The sequence below is a fragment of the Centroberyx affinis genome, unplaced genomic scaffold, assembly GCF_046629955.1.
Source record: "Centroberyx affinis isolate AG114_WGS23_722 - 3 ecotype Tasmania unplaced genomic scaffold, CSIRO-AGI_Caff_v1 ptg002135l_1, whole genome shotgun sequence".
Classification (NCBI taxonomy): Eukaryota; Metazoa; Chordata; class Actinopteri; order Beryciformes; family Berycidae; genus Centroberyx; species Centroberyx affinis.
Window position 1 is genome coordinate 19,088 of NW_027280456.1, and position 13,413 is coordinate 32,500.

General features: G+C 40.6%; 2 protein-coding genes across 2 annotated transcripts in view; one reads left to right on the forward strand and one right to left on the reverse strand.

The window, feature by feature from the left end:
* LOC139654683 (transcription elongation factor SPT5-like) overlaps positions 1 to 11,746 on the reverse strand; it is a gene marked incomplete at its 3' end in the record, with an annotated part of 30,144 nt that extends 18,398 nt beyond the window's left edge. Inside the window, 6 exon segments of the mRNA XM_071531823.1 lie at positions 2,261 to 2,266; positions 6,693 to 6,758; positions 7,424 to 7,534; positions 7,537 to 7,579; positions 11,307 to 11,410; positions 11,639 to 11,746. Coding sequence (XP_071387924.1) covers positions 2,261 to 2,266; positions 6,693 to 6,758; positions 7,424 to 7,534; positions 7,537 to 7,579; positions 11,307 to 11,393 — 313 coding nt within the window.
* Positions 11,747 to 12,706: 960 nt separating this feature from the next.
* The window catches only part of triap1 (TP53 regulated inhibitor of apoptosis 1), a 1,428-nt gene continuing 721 nt past the window's right edge, over positions 12,707 to 13,413 (forward strand). Inside the window, exon 1 of the mRNA XM_071531827.1 lies at positions 12,707 to 13,413. This exon is cut by the window's right edge and continues 721 nt beyond it. Coding sequence (XP_071387928.1) covers positions 12,817 to 13,041 — 225 coding nt within the window. The 5' untranslated portion in view covers positions 12,707 to 12,816 and the 3' untranslated portion in view covers positions 13,042 to 13,413.

A 13,413-nucleotide genomic window follows, 5' to 3' on the forward strand; every position in this document is an offset into this window, starting at 1 on the left:
GTACTGAAGTGTTACAGGATATTAGCAAAAGTGTAAAAGTCCTTTCTAGGACTTAAGGCAATACTTTCCTGTAAACTAGCTTCCAATTTGAAGTAGGGCTGAACGATTTTGAAAAAATATCTAATTGCGATTATTTTGACTGATATTGCAATTGCGATATGATTTGCGATATTAGAAGGAATTATAATTTTTACATCATTATTCTCATTTTCATTGAAAAACGTATTAAAATGATTATGGTGTGATTTTTGCGGGGATCTGTACCAAACAAAGATGTTTTCTTAAGTCTGTAGAATATGATGTGTAGGCCAGGACATCTCTGCAGCACCACAATATTTACTTTAAAATGCTATTTTGACACATTTCACCTTTAACAAATATTGTGCCTCCTGCGGTTTGAAAATTGCAGTAGGCCATGTTGCGATTTCGATAAAATTTTGATTAATTGTTCAGCCCTAATTTGAAGTATCAGAACTGCTATCTGCATCTAAAAAAAGGTGGTGTGTGTGACATCAATAAATCATCATCACACAGTTATTATACCGGGGTAGAGCTGCTAAATTTGAACTTGACATACTGATGCTACACCTAACAAAGTCATATTGAAACAACAAGTGTAACCTCAGCATACCTGACCTGGCAGCTAGCTGACAGACTAAATGTGATTCACAGAAATATATATTATTATTATTATTATTTTTATATATACTGTACACCGTATTATCGGATATTATTAAATATATTGTTAGCAGGGCTGGGTTCAAATCCCTTTCAATTCAAAAACATTCAGGAAATGGACTTTTCCTCAATAATCAAATATTCAAAAGACTCTGGGTGGAAGAGCAGCTGCTCAGTCGGCTAAATGCTGCAAATGTAATATAATATAATATAATATAATATAATATAATAGGGATGGGACAATATATCGAAGTTCAATATATCGCGTGACAATACGTATACAGCTGCAACTAACGATTATTTTTATTGTCGATTAATCTGTCAATTATTTTCTCGATTCATCGATTAGTTGTTTGGTCTATAAAATGTCAGAAAATGGTGAAAAATGTGGATCAGTGTTTCCCAAAGCCCAAGATGACGTCCTCAAATGTCTTGTTTTGTCCACAACCCAAAGATATTCAGTTTACTGTCATAGAGGAGGAAAGAAACCAGAAAATATTCACATTTAAGAAGCTGGAATCAGAGAATTTTGACTTATTTTTCTTAAAAAATTACTCATCAATTATCAAAATAGTTGGTGATTAATTTAATAGTTGACAACTAATCGCTTAATCGTTGCAGCTCTAAATACGTATCACTAATGAGACTCTTGACCATCACAGTTTCACAAGCTCTCCATCCAAATTATATTATTGTCACTTTGTAAGGACATTTTTTTTTAATTGTTGTTTACATTCTAGCAGCCGATGACATCGCTGGAAAGATTTGAGTCTCAGAAATAAACAGAATTCTTTAACTGATCACGTCGTATCGAGGCGGCGCTGAATCCTGAACCTCAGACCACTTATTGAATCGCATCGTGAGAGACGCAGGTTGTCCCATCCCTATAATGTGATGTCATACTGCTGAGTAGAGCTGGGCGATAATTCGATATTATCGTTTATCGTCTTTCAGCGGAATCATATCGTGATGATATGAAGATATTTTAATATCGTGACACATTTCTGCTGTCTGAATTGATGATGACAAGCAAATTTTACTTAAAAACTCTGATAAAATGAGGTATGGTAGGAATATTATTTGAATATTTCTGTTTTGTTTGACATCACACCTAACATCACCATTCGGTTCAATGAGATGAACATGTATTTGATTATTTAACGTGATTTAGCGTACATGAACCATATCGTGATATATATCGATATCGAGAAAAATCCTTATGATTATCGTGATATTGATTTCAACCATATCGCCCAGCCCTACTGCTGAGATATTCAGAGTGAATGCTGGTTTCCTCTGGACTTGGTGAGCTGAGCCCAGCCCGTCTGCTGCTGTAGGAGCCAATAATGGATTTGCCCTCTGTGCTTCCTTACATTAGGCTACACACTTACAAATACAGCTGTGCTGAGATGGGGTGGAGTTAATAAAATACATATACTAAAATTAAAAAAAAAAAATGAAAATTTAACAGGGATGTGGGTTTTATCGAATGAATGATCTGATATTCCACTGGGTTTATAATATACATGGAATCAAATGAAAATAAAACATCAGAGCAGAAGAGTATCTGGAGTAGAATTACCGTTAACTGAAGAGGACATGCATGACAGAGAGGAACATCCATAAGACAAGAGAATACAGTCAGACAACACTAAGGTACGGCATACAACTCTAACACAGTCTGCTCTGTTTCCCACTGTCCTTCAGCATCGTCCTTTCAGCCTCTAAAGGGTTTCAGTGGAGCGTGAGCTAGCGGCTCTGCAACATCAACCACTACTATAATCTGTGCTGTAATGTTAGCTCCATTAAAAAAATAAGCTTTCACTGAGATTTGAAGAAAAACGGTTTGGAAAACGTTCTGTTGAAGCCAAAATTAGGGACATTATGTGCATATCAAACAGAATTTTGGCCCTGAATTATATGTTACATCTCATTTATATAGAGGCCCGATGGTTGAGAGCTGGTATTCTTCCTCTGGCCATTCAGGTTGGTCAATTGTGTGAGCTGTGTGATTTGGGTGACGTGAAAACCGAGTCCCATTTTCTTTTGTACTGTACAAATTATGATGACTTAAGAGAGTTACTGTTCCATGAAATCGTTCGACAAAACCCTGAAATATTCTGGTGTTCAGACGAGCAAAGACTGGAATGGCTGTTTAATTTTGATGTGTTTAAGTTTGCTAACTTTATCTCAAAAGCCTGGAAAAGAAGGCAAGAAAGATTGTTTAATTAATATTTATTTTGATTTTTCAGTAACACAGAGTAAGCTTCTGTCCGTGATTTAGGAGTTCTGCCCGACTCAATGATGGTCTGAAGATCTGAAGGTGAAAGATGCTTTAGTTTCTTTATTTTCTTTCTCTGTTGTTTGACGTTGTATACTCTGTACTCTGGTCCTGGCTTGTTTGAATTTAATTTCTTGTAATCGAATTCATTCATCCATTCACTACACTTCAACCTGCGTATGGAGCTGACGTTCAGACCGGTCTCTCCTCTCTGACACTGATGCGTCAGAGGTGCAGTGATTCATGGTGACTGTCCTTTGCCAGCATGCTTTCAACGCTTGGCACCATTAAACCTTGATTGTTTGGAAACTAGATCAGTGAGGACCGCCAGCTTCCTGCGTCACGGCACCCGAAACAAATCCAACATGAATCTTTACTTGCCAGGCGGCTCATGTCCCTGAATATTAAAGGATCAGGCCGGTGTTTTTTAATGCATTTCTTACCATCAACAAATCCTATGAAAATAACAAAATCAGCAATGAATTTGTTTTGCCAGCAAGTCTGGTCCATGTAGCCGCTGCCCAATGCAGCCATGTCCCAGCAGCCATAGAACTCCATTGTATTAAAAAACGGTTAAAAAACGATTAAAAAACGATTAAAAACCCGTCACAGAGCCATGCTGCTGCTCTGCAGCATATTTCATCATCCCCATGCACCGGGCCGGACCACTTTTTCCTCAAACAACTTAATAAGTCGGCTGTAAACACTTTTTCCATCTCAGGAAAGTAGTTCCGTAGTACAGAAAATAGTCCCCGGCGTAATGAAGGATTTGTTCCCTTTTGAATTTGATTTGGTAATAACTACAACAGCCTGACTTTTTGTGGTAACAGTTAGTGATTTTTAAAATGTAAACTGTCTTTGTGAGCTGAATTTCAAGGTTTTTATCTTACAGTTGGAGCCAATGACTTCCGGGTTGACGGCTAAAAACGGAACGTGGGAAGTCAGAAAGTAACGGGAGGAGAGCAAACGCATTGTTGATTTTGTTATTTTCATAGGATTTGTTGACAGTAAGAAATGCATTAAAAAACACCGGCCTGATCCTTTAACACTGTGCAGGACTCAGACTGTTAAATGACTGACCTGCAGAAGCAGTGAGTGGCAGCTGTGAGAATCTGCTCTGCCCAGTGGACCGCACGTCTTTAATGACAGTTTGAGTATAACTGTAGTTGGTGTCAAACTAAAACTCTAGAAATCATCTTTAAAACGTGCAAGAAGTAGTTATGACAGACTGGCTCTTATAACCCCATACTTTTATATTTTAAACTGTGCAATACTGATTCTGGCAATAATTTTGTGCAATAATTCAACTGTGCAATAATTATTTAATTATTTACACTGTTGTATATATTGTAGTATGATGCACATATTTGTACATATTTCTTATTTCTCTTATTTCTATATTATTATTGTTATATATTGTAGTATAATACACATATTTCACATGTTTCTTATTTTCTTATTTCTATTTTTCTTATATTTTCTCTATGCTTATATATATATATATATATATTTCTCTTCTAGAATGTGAGCAACTGCAACGTAACCCAATTTCCCCTCAGGGATCAATAAAGTATTTCTGATTCTGATTCTGGTTACTGCTGTGTGTGTGTGTGTGTGTGTGTGTGTGTGTGTGTGTGTGTGTGTGTGTGTGTGTGTGTATAGAGTCGGTCAGCAAGCCCTCAAACCGTTAATAAACTGAACTTCAGACATTATGTGCTCTGCAAAATAAATAGATTTTGAAATTCTAGTGGTGGAGCATTTTGTTGGGAGTTGCGGACCATTTTTCACATGTTTCTAAACTTTAGACATGTTGAGCAGATAAGGCAAGAACCCCGATAAGACCAGTACCAGGTGTGGACCCACAGGTCAGACTGACTGAAGCAACCTGCTGTACTCACAAGTCATACAGACCAGACACTGTTAGTCAAACTCAGTCTAGTGGTTAAAATTAACAAGCTCCAAAAAAACTATTTACCTTTTCTTATTTATTTATCTGTCATTTTCCTTTTTACATTGTCTTTTGGTTTGTTTTTAATTTATTGCTAAATTGTGAAGCTGCATTTTATGTATACAAATAATATACAAATAATGTTTATTATTACTATTCACTTAATCATAGTAAGAATTATTCTTAACCAGCAGATGAAGAGGCTCTGTATTTAATGTTTTATTTAAATCCTGCATCACCTTTTTATTCATATTCTTTCTTTCTTTAGTTTTCCAATGCAGACCTCTAATTTTATTTTTATCCAACATAGTGCATTATTCAAACAGTGCAATAACTACATTCTGTATTTGTTTCTGATCTCATCTTTTCATCTACTTTTTGTGTTGTTTATATAATATATATATGTATATATACACACACACATATATATACTGTTTTTTCTTTTTTATATACTGTTTTTATTGCTTTATATTGTGTTTTATTCTTTCTGTCTTTAACAAAGTACACAAGCAACCACTAAGTTAAATTCCTTGTATGTGCAAATATACTTGGCCAATAAAAGGATTCTGATTCTGATTCTGATTCTGTTTCCCCTCAGGATCAATAAAGTTCTCGTCAATCTCATCATATCTAAGTAAACAGAATTCTTGTTATCTCTGAAGGTTTTAAAAAGAGACACACCACAAGATTTACTGAACAGATCCAGCACCACACCCTCCAGCCGGGCCGGTGCTGCCTTGGGGTCGGACTGCTCACAGAGCTGAAACTCTTCTCAGGCTGACTGCAGGGTGAGGAGAGTCACTGCCATTACTTTGGTTGTTTTTATTGATTGTTTTTGGGTTTCGGTGTGCGGGGGCGTTTGCTGAAGCCGCTCTAACCCTAACCCCATCCCCATCCCCATCCCCATCCCCATCCCTTGGGGTCGGTGCTTAAATGGAAACTCTGCACGAACACGGAGGGGTGAAGCTTCCTCTTCTGTGTCCCGACTGAGACCGAATACAATGGAGCAGGAATGCCAAAAAAAAAAAAAAAAAAATCATGTTTTTGTTTTTTCAAGATTATGTTTTTTTGGCATTTCTGTTTTATTTTATTCAGTCCCAGTAGAGAGAGAGAGAGAGAGAGGAGAGGTGCCGCTGTGATCAGGACTGAACCTTAATGATATGCGCTCCACCGGTTGAGCTCCAGGAATGCTTTTGTTTTTTTTATTCCCACTTTGCCTGGTTTTCAGTGGAAGTGAAGGAAAGGCAAAGCAGATTTTTGTGCACTTCAGTCTTTAGGTCCTCCTAATCATCTAACCTGCTTTTATAATTTGCATTTATTTGTCTCTATAGTTTTATATTATGCACATTACCTTAATTTTTATTTTATTACCCGTTTCCTTTTATTACTAATTTCCTTAGCACTGTTCCGCCAGTTGCTGCTGTGGCATCTGAATTTCTCCAAGGGGATCAATAAAGTGATATCTTATCTTATCTGATCTGATCTTGTCTTTTGTACATTCACTGGGGTTTGATGTTGTTTATAACAGTCTGACGCACCTGATCTTTGGATTCAGTTCATTGTCTGATGCAGCGTTTAACAGCGTTAACCTGTCAGTGTTTCTTTCATACAGTGTCTGGTGTTTTAACTCTGCTGCAAAGCCAGTTTCCCTTTTCCTCAACTTTGAAGCGCAGTCACATTTTTAACACCAACTTCAGGTTCTACCCAAAATATCAAAGCTCTCTACCGGTTTAAATTCTGCAAATACATCTACACTCACTGCGGGATTTGTGTTTGATGCCTCACCTTTCTCCAGAATATCCTCGGCTCCTTCCTCCCAGGGATCCTCGTCCTCGTACTCATCGTCCACGTCTAGAGAGAAGAGAAGCGAAAAGGACAACAGATGAACGTCACAAACGTTACACCGAGTTTCGTCTCTACAACACGACAGACAGAAAATGAGAACAGAAACAAGAGCTGAAACAGAGGAGAGGGGAGAGAGAGAGAGACAGACAGGGAGAGAGAGAGATAGAGACAGACAGAGAGAGAGAGAGAGATAGAGACAGACAGGGAGAGAGAGAGAGAGACAGACAGGGAGAGAGAGAGAGAGACAGACAGGAGAGAGAGAGAGATAGAGAAAGGCAGGGAGAGAGAGAGTAGAGAGACAGACAGGGAGAGAGAGAGATAGAGACAGACGGAGAGAGAGAGAGAGAGAGATAGAGACAGACAGAGAGAGAGAGATAGAGACAGACAGAGAGAGAGAGATAGAGAACAGACAGGGAGAGAGCGAGATAGAGACAGACAGGGAGAAAGATAGAGAAAGGGCAGGGAGAGAGAGAGATAGAGACAGACCGGGAGAGAGAGAGAGAGAGAGACAGGGAGAGGGAGAGAAGGCAGGGGGAGAGAGAGATAGAGAAGGCAGGGAGAGAGAGAGATAGAGACAGACAGGGAGAGAGAGAGATAGAGAAAGCAGGGAGAGAGAGAGATAGAGACAGACAGGGAGAGAGAAGAGAGAGAGAGAGGGGTGAGAGCCTCACCGGCCTCGTCCAGGATGAAGCCTCCGTGCCGGGGCTTCTTCCTGGGACGGTCGTCATCGTCCTCCTCCTCCTCTTCGTCGTACTCCTCCTCATCCTCCAGGTCCTCCCCTCCTCCTCCGCTACCTTGTCTCTGCCCACGGGGCTGGCCGTCTCCTCCTGAGGGACGGGAGAAGAGAGAGAGAGAGAGAGAGAGAGAGAGAGAGAGAGAGAGAGAGAGAGAGAGAGAGAGAGAGAAGAGAGAGAGAGAGAGAGAGAGAGAGAGAGAGAGAGAGAGAGAGAGAGAGAGAGAGAGAGAGAGAGAGAGAGAGGAGAGAGAGAGAGAGGAGAGGAGAGAGAGAGAGACACAATGCAGAAATACTTTACTGAAGGGGGGGGAAAGGTTTCAGCCTGGACGCCACAGGGAGCAGGTCGAAGTCTCACTTAGAGCTGGGCAATAATTCAATATTATCGTCTTTCAGTGGAATCATATCGTGATGATATGAAGATATTTTAATATCGTGACACACATTTCTGCTGTCTGAATTGATGATGACAAGCAAATTGTCATTGTTGGCTGGTTTGAAAATGACCGCTCTGAAAGGACACAATGTGTCAGATTTGATGGCACTTCCTCCAGTGTACTACATGTTGCGTCAGGGGTCTGTTTTGGGTCCACTTTTGTTTACTATCTATATTAACAACCTGGGTCAAAACGTTCCTAATGCGCCGTTTCATTTTTATGCCGACGATACTGTGATTTACTGCTGCGGTGCCACCTTTGCTCAATCACTTGAGTATTTGCAGTTTGCCTTTGGTATTGTAGAGTCACGGTTGTTTGATCTGAAACTTGTGTTGAATGCGGCAAAAACTAAATTGATGTTGTTTTCTAATGCCAGGAAGACATGAGCTCCTCTTCCTCACATTGTAACCTTGCAGGGCAGTCAGATTGAATTAGTGTCACAATACAAGTATCTAGGTATTTTAACTGATGATCGTTTAACTTTTAAACTTCACACTGAAAACTTAGTAAAGAAACTGAAGTATCCAGCCAATGCAAGCACTGGGCAGAGGCGTGCATATACAACAGATCACCGTAATCAAGCATGAGAAGGAACGTAGCCTCAACCAAGTTTTTCCTGGCAACAAAGGAAAAGCAGGATTTATTTCTAAAATAAAAACCTAGCTTAAGCTGTATACCACAGCGCTCTGAGGTTTGTCACAGGCTGCAAAGCTCTCACTCATCATTGCACCCTATATGCCAGAGTTCATTGGCCTTGCGCAGACTCACTCATTGGTACATATTTATTTACAAGTCCATCCTCGGTCTGCTCCCCTCTTATCTTTTGTGAGTATATCTCACTCAAAACCAGTAATTATTGTTTGCGCTCTAATGACACCCTCTTACTGTCTGTCCCTAAGGTTCGTACTGAATTTGGCAAACGGGCCTTTATGTTCTCCGCCCCTGCAGCCTGGAACCACTTGCAGACAGATTTGCAGCTTGACGTGCTGATCCCGATTAGGGCATTCAAAAATGTAGTGAAGGGTTTGGAGGCAAATTCATTTGGAACTTGCACTTGCTTCCTTAGCGAGACCTGTTTCCTCCTGTCCGTCTGTTAGGCATAATGATTCTGCGAGTTGCATGTGTGTATGTTTTGTTTTACATGCTTTTAATGTTTGCTTGTATGTTGTTTGAAACTTTGAAACAGTAATGTCGCAGTCCGTCCCGCCCCCTACTTCCCCTCATTTAATTCTCAGCTTATTTAATGCATCAATTCATCTCATGCCAAGTGCGTTTGTTTACATATCGCTCTGCACTCTGACCTGGACGACGGTTGAGACCCAAACAGCGGAGAGGCAACTGAAAAGTCTCATCTCTCTCTCTCTTAAGAACATTCACTTATACAAAAACAAAAGACTGAAACGGATATATATCTTCGGAGGGAGTCTCCATTTATTTAACTCGACTCAACGACACAGGCGAGTGGCAGCAGTCTGAGTCTTGTGCTTCGGTTTTCTCACTAACTCATGCTGCGCTACCTAGAACGCACATGGTTTTGTTTACATAGTGATCAAGTAAATATTGAGGTAGAAAAAAAGAAAATGTGGATACTTTTTAACCAGGAGTCAATTTGATGGATGAAATGTATGTAAAATGGAAACTGTTAGACTTATAATACTGCTATACCAGCTGCTACAACAACTAAAAAACTATCGGTATGGCCGATCGGTATCGGCAGATATGGATCATAGACGATCGGCGGCAAAAAACGTGATCTGAGCGTAGATCACCAAAACACCAGAAAACACAGAAGTAATAACTGTAACTATAACAGTAAGTATTGTGTAGGGCTGAACAATTAATCGAACTTTTTATCGAAATCGCAATATGGCCTACTGCAATTTTCAGATCACAGGAGGCACAATATTTGTTAAAGGTGAAATGTGTCAAAATACCATTTCAAATTAAATATTGTGGTGCTGCAGAGATGTCCTGGCCTACACATCATATTCTACAGACTTAAGAAAACATCTTTGTTTGGTACAGATCCCCGCAAAAATCACACCACAATCATTTCAATACGTTTTTCAATGAAAATGAGAATAATGATGTAAAAATTATCATTCCCTCTAATATCGCAAATCATATCGCAATTGCAATATCAGTCAAAATAATCGCAATTAGATATTTTTTCAAAATCGTTCAGCCCTAGTATTGTGTTTTGAAAGGTGCTATTTAAAAAGTTACTATTATTATGATGATTCAGGCTGCAACAAACGATTATTTTCATTATTGATGAATCTATCGTTTCTTTTCCCAATAAACCGAATAATCATTTAGTCTATAAAAAGTCAAAAATAATGACAAATGTCCATCACAGTTCCCAGAGCCCAAAGTGATTCTTCAGATTTCTTCCTCAGTCTGAGCAGCAGCCAGAACAAAAAGGTTTTTTTCCCCATTTCATTTTATAATGAGATGAAACAGAGAAAAGCAGCGAATCTTAGCATTTGTGAAGCTGCAACTAGGCAAGGCAATTTTATTTATATAGCACCATTCAGACACAGGGCAATTCAAAGTGCTTTACAAAGGCATAGAAATACATTGAAAATAGGACATTAAGATGACATTAAGATTGCATTTAAAGGACATTAAAAGCAAGAAGACAAAAAGACATTAAAATTCCAGTTAAAAGACAATAAAAACAAAAAACAAGCAAATCAATAGTTAAAGATTAAAAACGTATTTAATTTATTGGAGAGCTGCAGTAAACAATAATGTTTTAAGCCCTGATTTAAATGAGCTGACAGTTTTAGCAGACCTCAGGTGTTCAGGAAGCTTGTTCCACAGGTGTGGAGCAAAGAAACCAGAAGCTGCCTCACCTCGCTTGGTTCTGGTCCTGGGAACACTGAGTGAACCTGTCCCAGATGACCTGAGGGGTCCGGGTGCTTCATGACGTACGAGCAAATCAGAAATGTATTTGGTCCCGAGACCATTTAGTAGCCAGTGCAGCGATTTGAGGACCGGTGTAATGTGCTCCATTTTCTTGGTAGTAAATGTTTGGTATTTTTTTACTGATAAATGACTAAAACGATGAATCGGTTATCAAATCGAGAAATAGTTTCAGCGCGAATGATGACGGTTAGTATTGTTGTCGCTGTGAGTTCAGCATAGAAAATAAACAAAAACACGATCCACTGTGCGCGTGCAGAGCAACAAGCTACAGCTGAGGTAAACACACTGAGAAACGCGAAGGACTCTCTGCGCTGTCGTCTTCTCTGCCTTCAACACAGAGACACACAACAACCGTGTCAGCCGGGACAGGATATGAACACACGTATCGATGTCACTTCACGGCAGCGCTTACCCTATCAGGTAGTTAGCCTAGCTAGCTAGCGGTTAGCATACCTCATTTTCCTCCGCTTCCTCCGCCTCTCCGTCGCTGCTGCGCTCGCTCTGGTTGTCGGAGAAGTCGCTGTCGTCGCTGTCTGACATGCTGAGCCCCGCACACACTGCAGCGGGAAAATAAATCGGCACAAATCATTAAAACACGCAGCTAGGCTAGGCTAGGCTAGCTAGCTACAGCGCATCTCAGGGCCAGCTCATTGAAACACCCAGGACAACAGTCAAGATGGCCTAGCAAAGCAGGCTAATGTCGCTAGCGTGGATGTTGCGTTTCCAATATCTCAAAAACTACGGCAGTTAAATCTTAACAAATGAGCTCCGCGGGTTTCCCTTACCTGTTTTTAACACGCGCCTTGGTTTATATCCTGTTAATGGGAAAACACGAGGAAATATCAGCTTATTTCGATCACCCCCACGTCTTCTCGGATGCACACACACACAGAGCCGCGAGACTTCGGAAGCTGCGCAGATCTCATCACGCGGGTTTTGGATGGCGGATGAGATCGGGGGGAAGTGAAGAGGTCTCACTCTGCCTGCGTTTCTGCAAACCAGCGTCGAACTCCAGTATTGTCATTCATTGAAAAGTATTGACGTGTTTTATAGCTTTGTTTCAGGTCGCTGATGACCGTGTCGTCTGTGTGTCGCTCGTTTCAGGGTTTCTGTCCAGCAAACACTCCACAACTCAGTGCCAAATCCGTCAAAAGAAACAGAGTTAGGGCTGAACAATTAATCAAAATTTTATCGAAATCGCAATATGGCAATTTTCAAATCGCAGGAGGCGCAATATTTGTTAAAGGTGAAATGTACAGCTTCTCACGTCCTGAGCAGTTATGGCATCATGTCTTTTCCTTGGAGGGCGCATAAAAAAGAAATAGATGTTCACTGATGTAGCTGTTTTATTGGGTTGCACAGTATGTAAATTATACATGAATGGGTGAAATGGGTAAATATATAAGCTATTGTTCATTGTTTTATTTAGGATCCCCATTAGTTATTACCGCAGTAGCAACTATTCTTCTTGGGGTCCACACAAAGGACAAGACAAGACATTCAAACATCACATAATGGGCAATCCACAATATCAACAAAACAAAATAAAAATAAGAGAAAAAAAGAATTCTTCACATGCATGTAGCTTAGACTGATTTCTTTCTGAATGATTGCTGTTCTTAATTTCTTTTTAAAACTATCTAACATAGATTATCTCTGGAAGGCTAAATGAAAGTATACGCAGAAATCTGCCATGTTTATCGGTTGGTTTGTACTTTTATAATGTTCTTTTTTTTTTTTTTTACTGTAGAGTGACTTATCTTCTCAAACATACAATCTTCGGTGCGTCGCGACGCCACCATCTTCGACGCCGCTCAGCAGTCAGCCAATCGAATCGCGCGGTTCAAGGAAAGTCAAGGGAGCAACCCGGAAGTGAGCGGCGGAACACTGGGGCTGGTCCGACAGCGGCTGAAAACATCCACATATTCTCTATTTGCCGGTCTGGTTCGTCGGTGTCGCGGAGATGAACAGCGTCGGGGAGGGCTGCACCGACCTGAAGCGGGAGTACGACCAGTGCTTCAACCGCTGGTTCGCCGAGAAGTTCCTGAAGGGAGACCGGAGCGGAGACCCGTGCACCGACACCTTCAAGAAGTACCAGCAGTGCGTGCAGAAGGCCATCCGCGAGAAGGACATCCCGGTGGACGGAGTGGAGTTCATGGGCCCGAACAAAGACAAACCGGAGAGCTGATGACGGAAGACGGGATTTCTAAAACAAAACAGAACTGAACTCCCCGAAAAACACTGACCGGTGACTGTGTGCACGTGCCCCGGGGCCTGCAGGGGGCCATGTTGGCTGCAGGGATCCGACCTGATGTAATGTGACGTGATGCTGCGGGCAGAGACTCGATCTAACACACTAATAAACAACAACGAGAAGGACTGAGCGTCTGCAGCATATATACGATCTTTGGCTCTGCGGTGTGTTAAATGCAGACAGATTTGGATTCGATAACACTCTTTTGTCACACTGGATATCAGAGGTGTGACCAAGTCAGCTTTGCTCGAGTCTCTAGTCTTGAGGCACAAGTCTCAAGTCTAGTCAGTCCAGTCCAGTATCAAT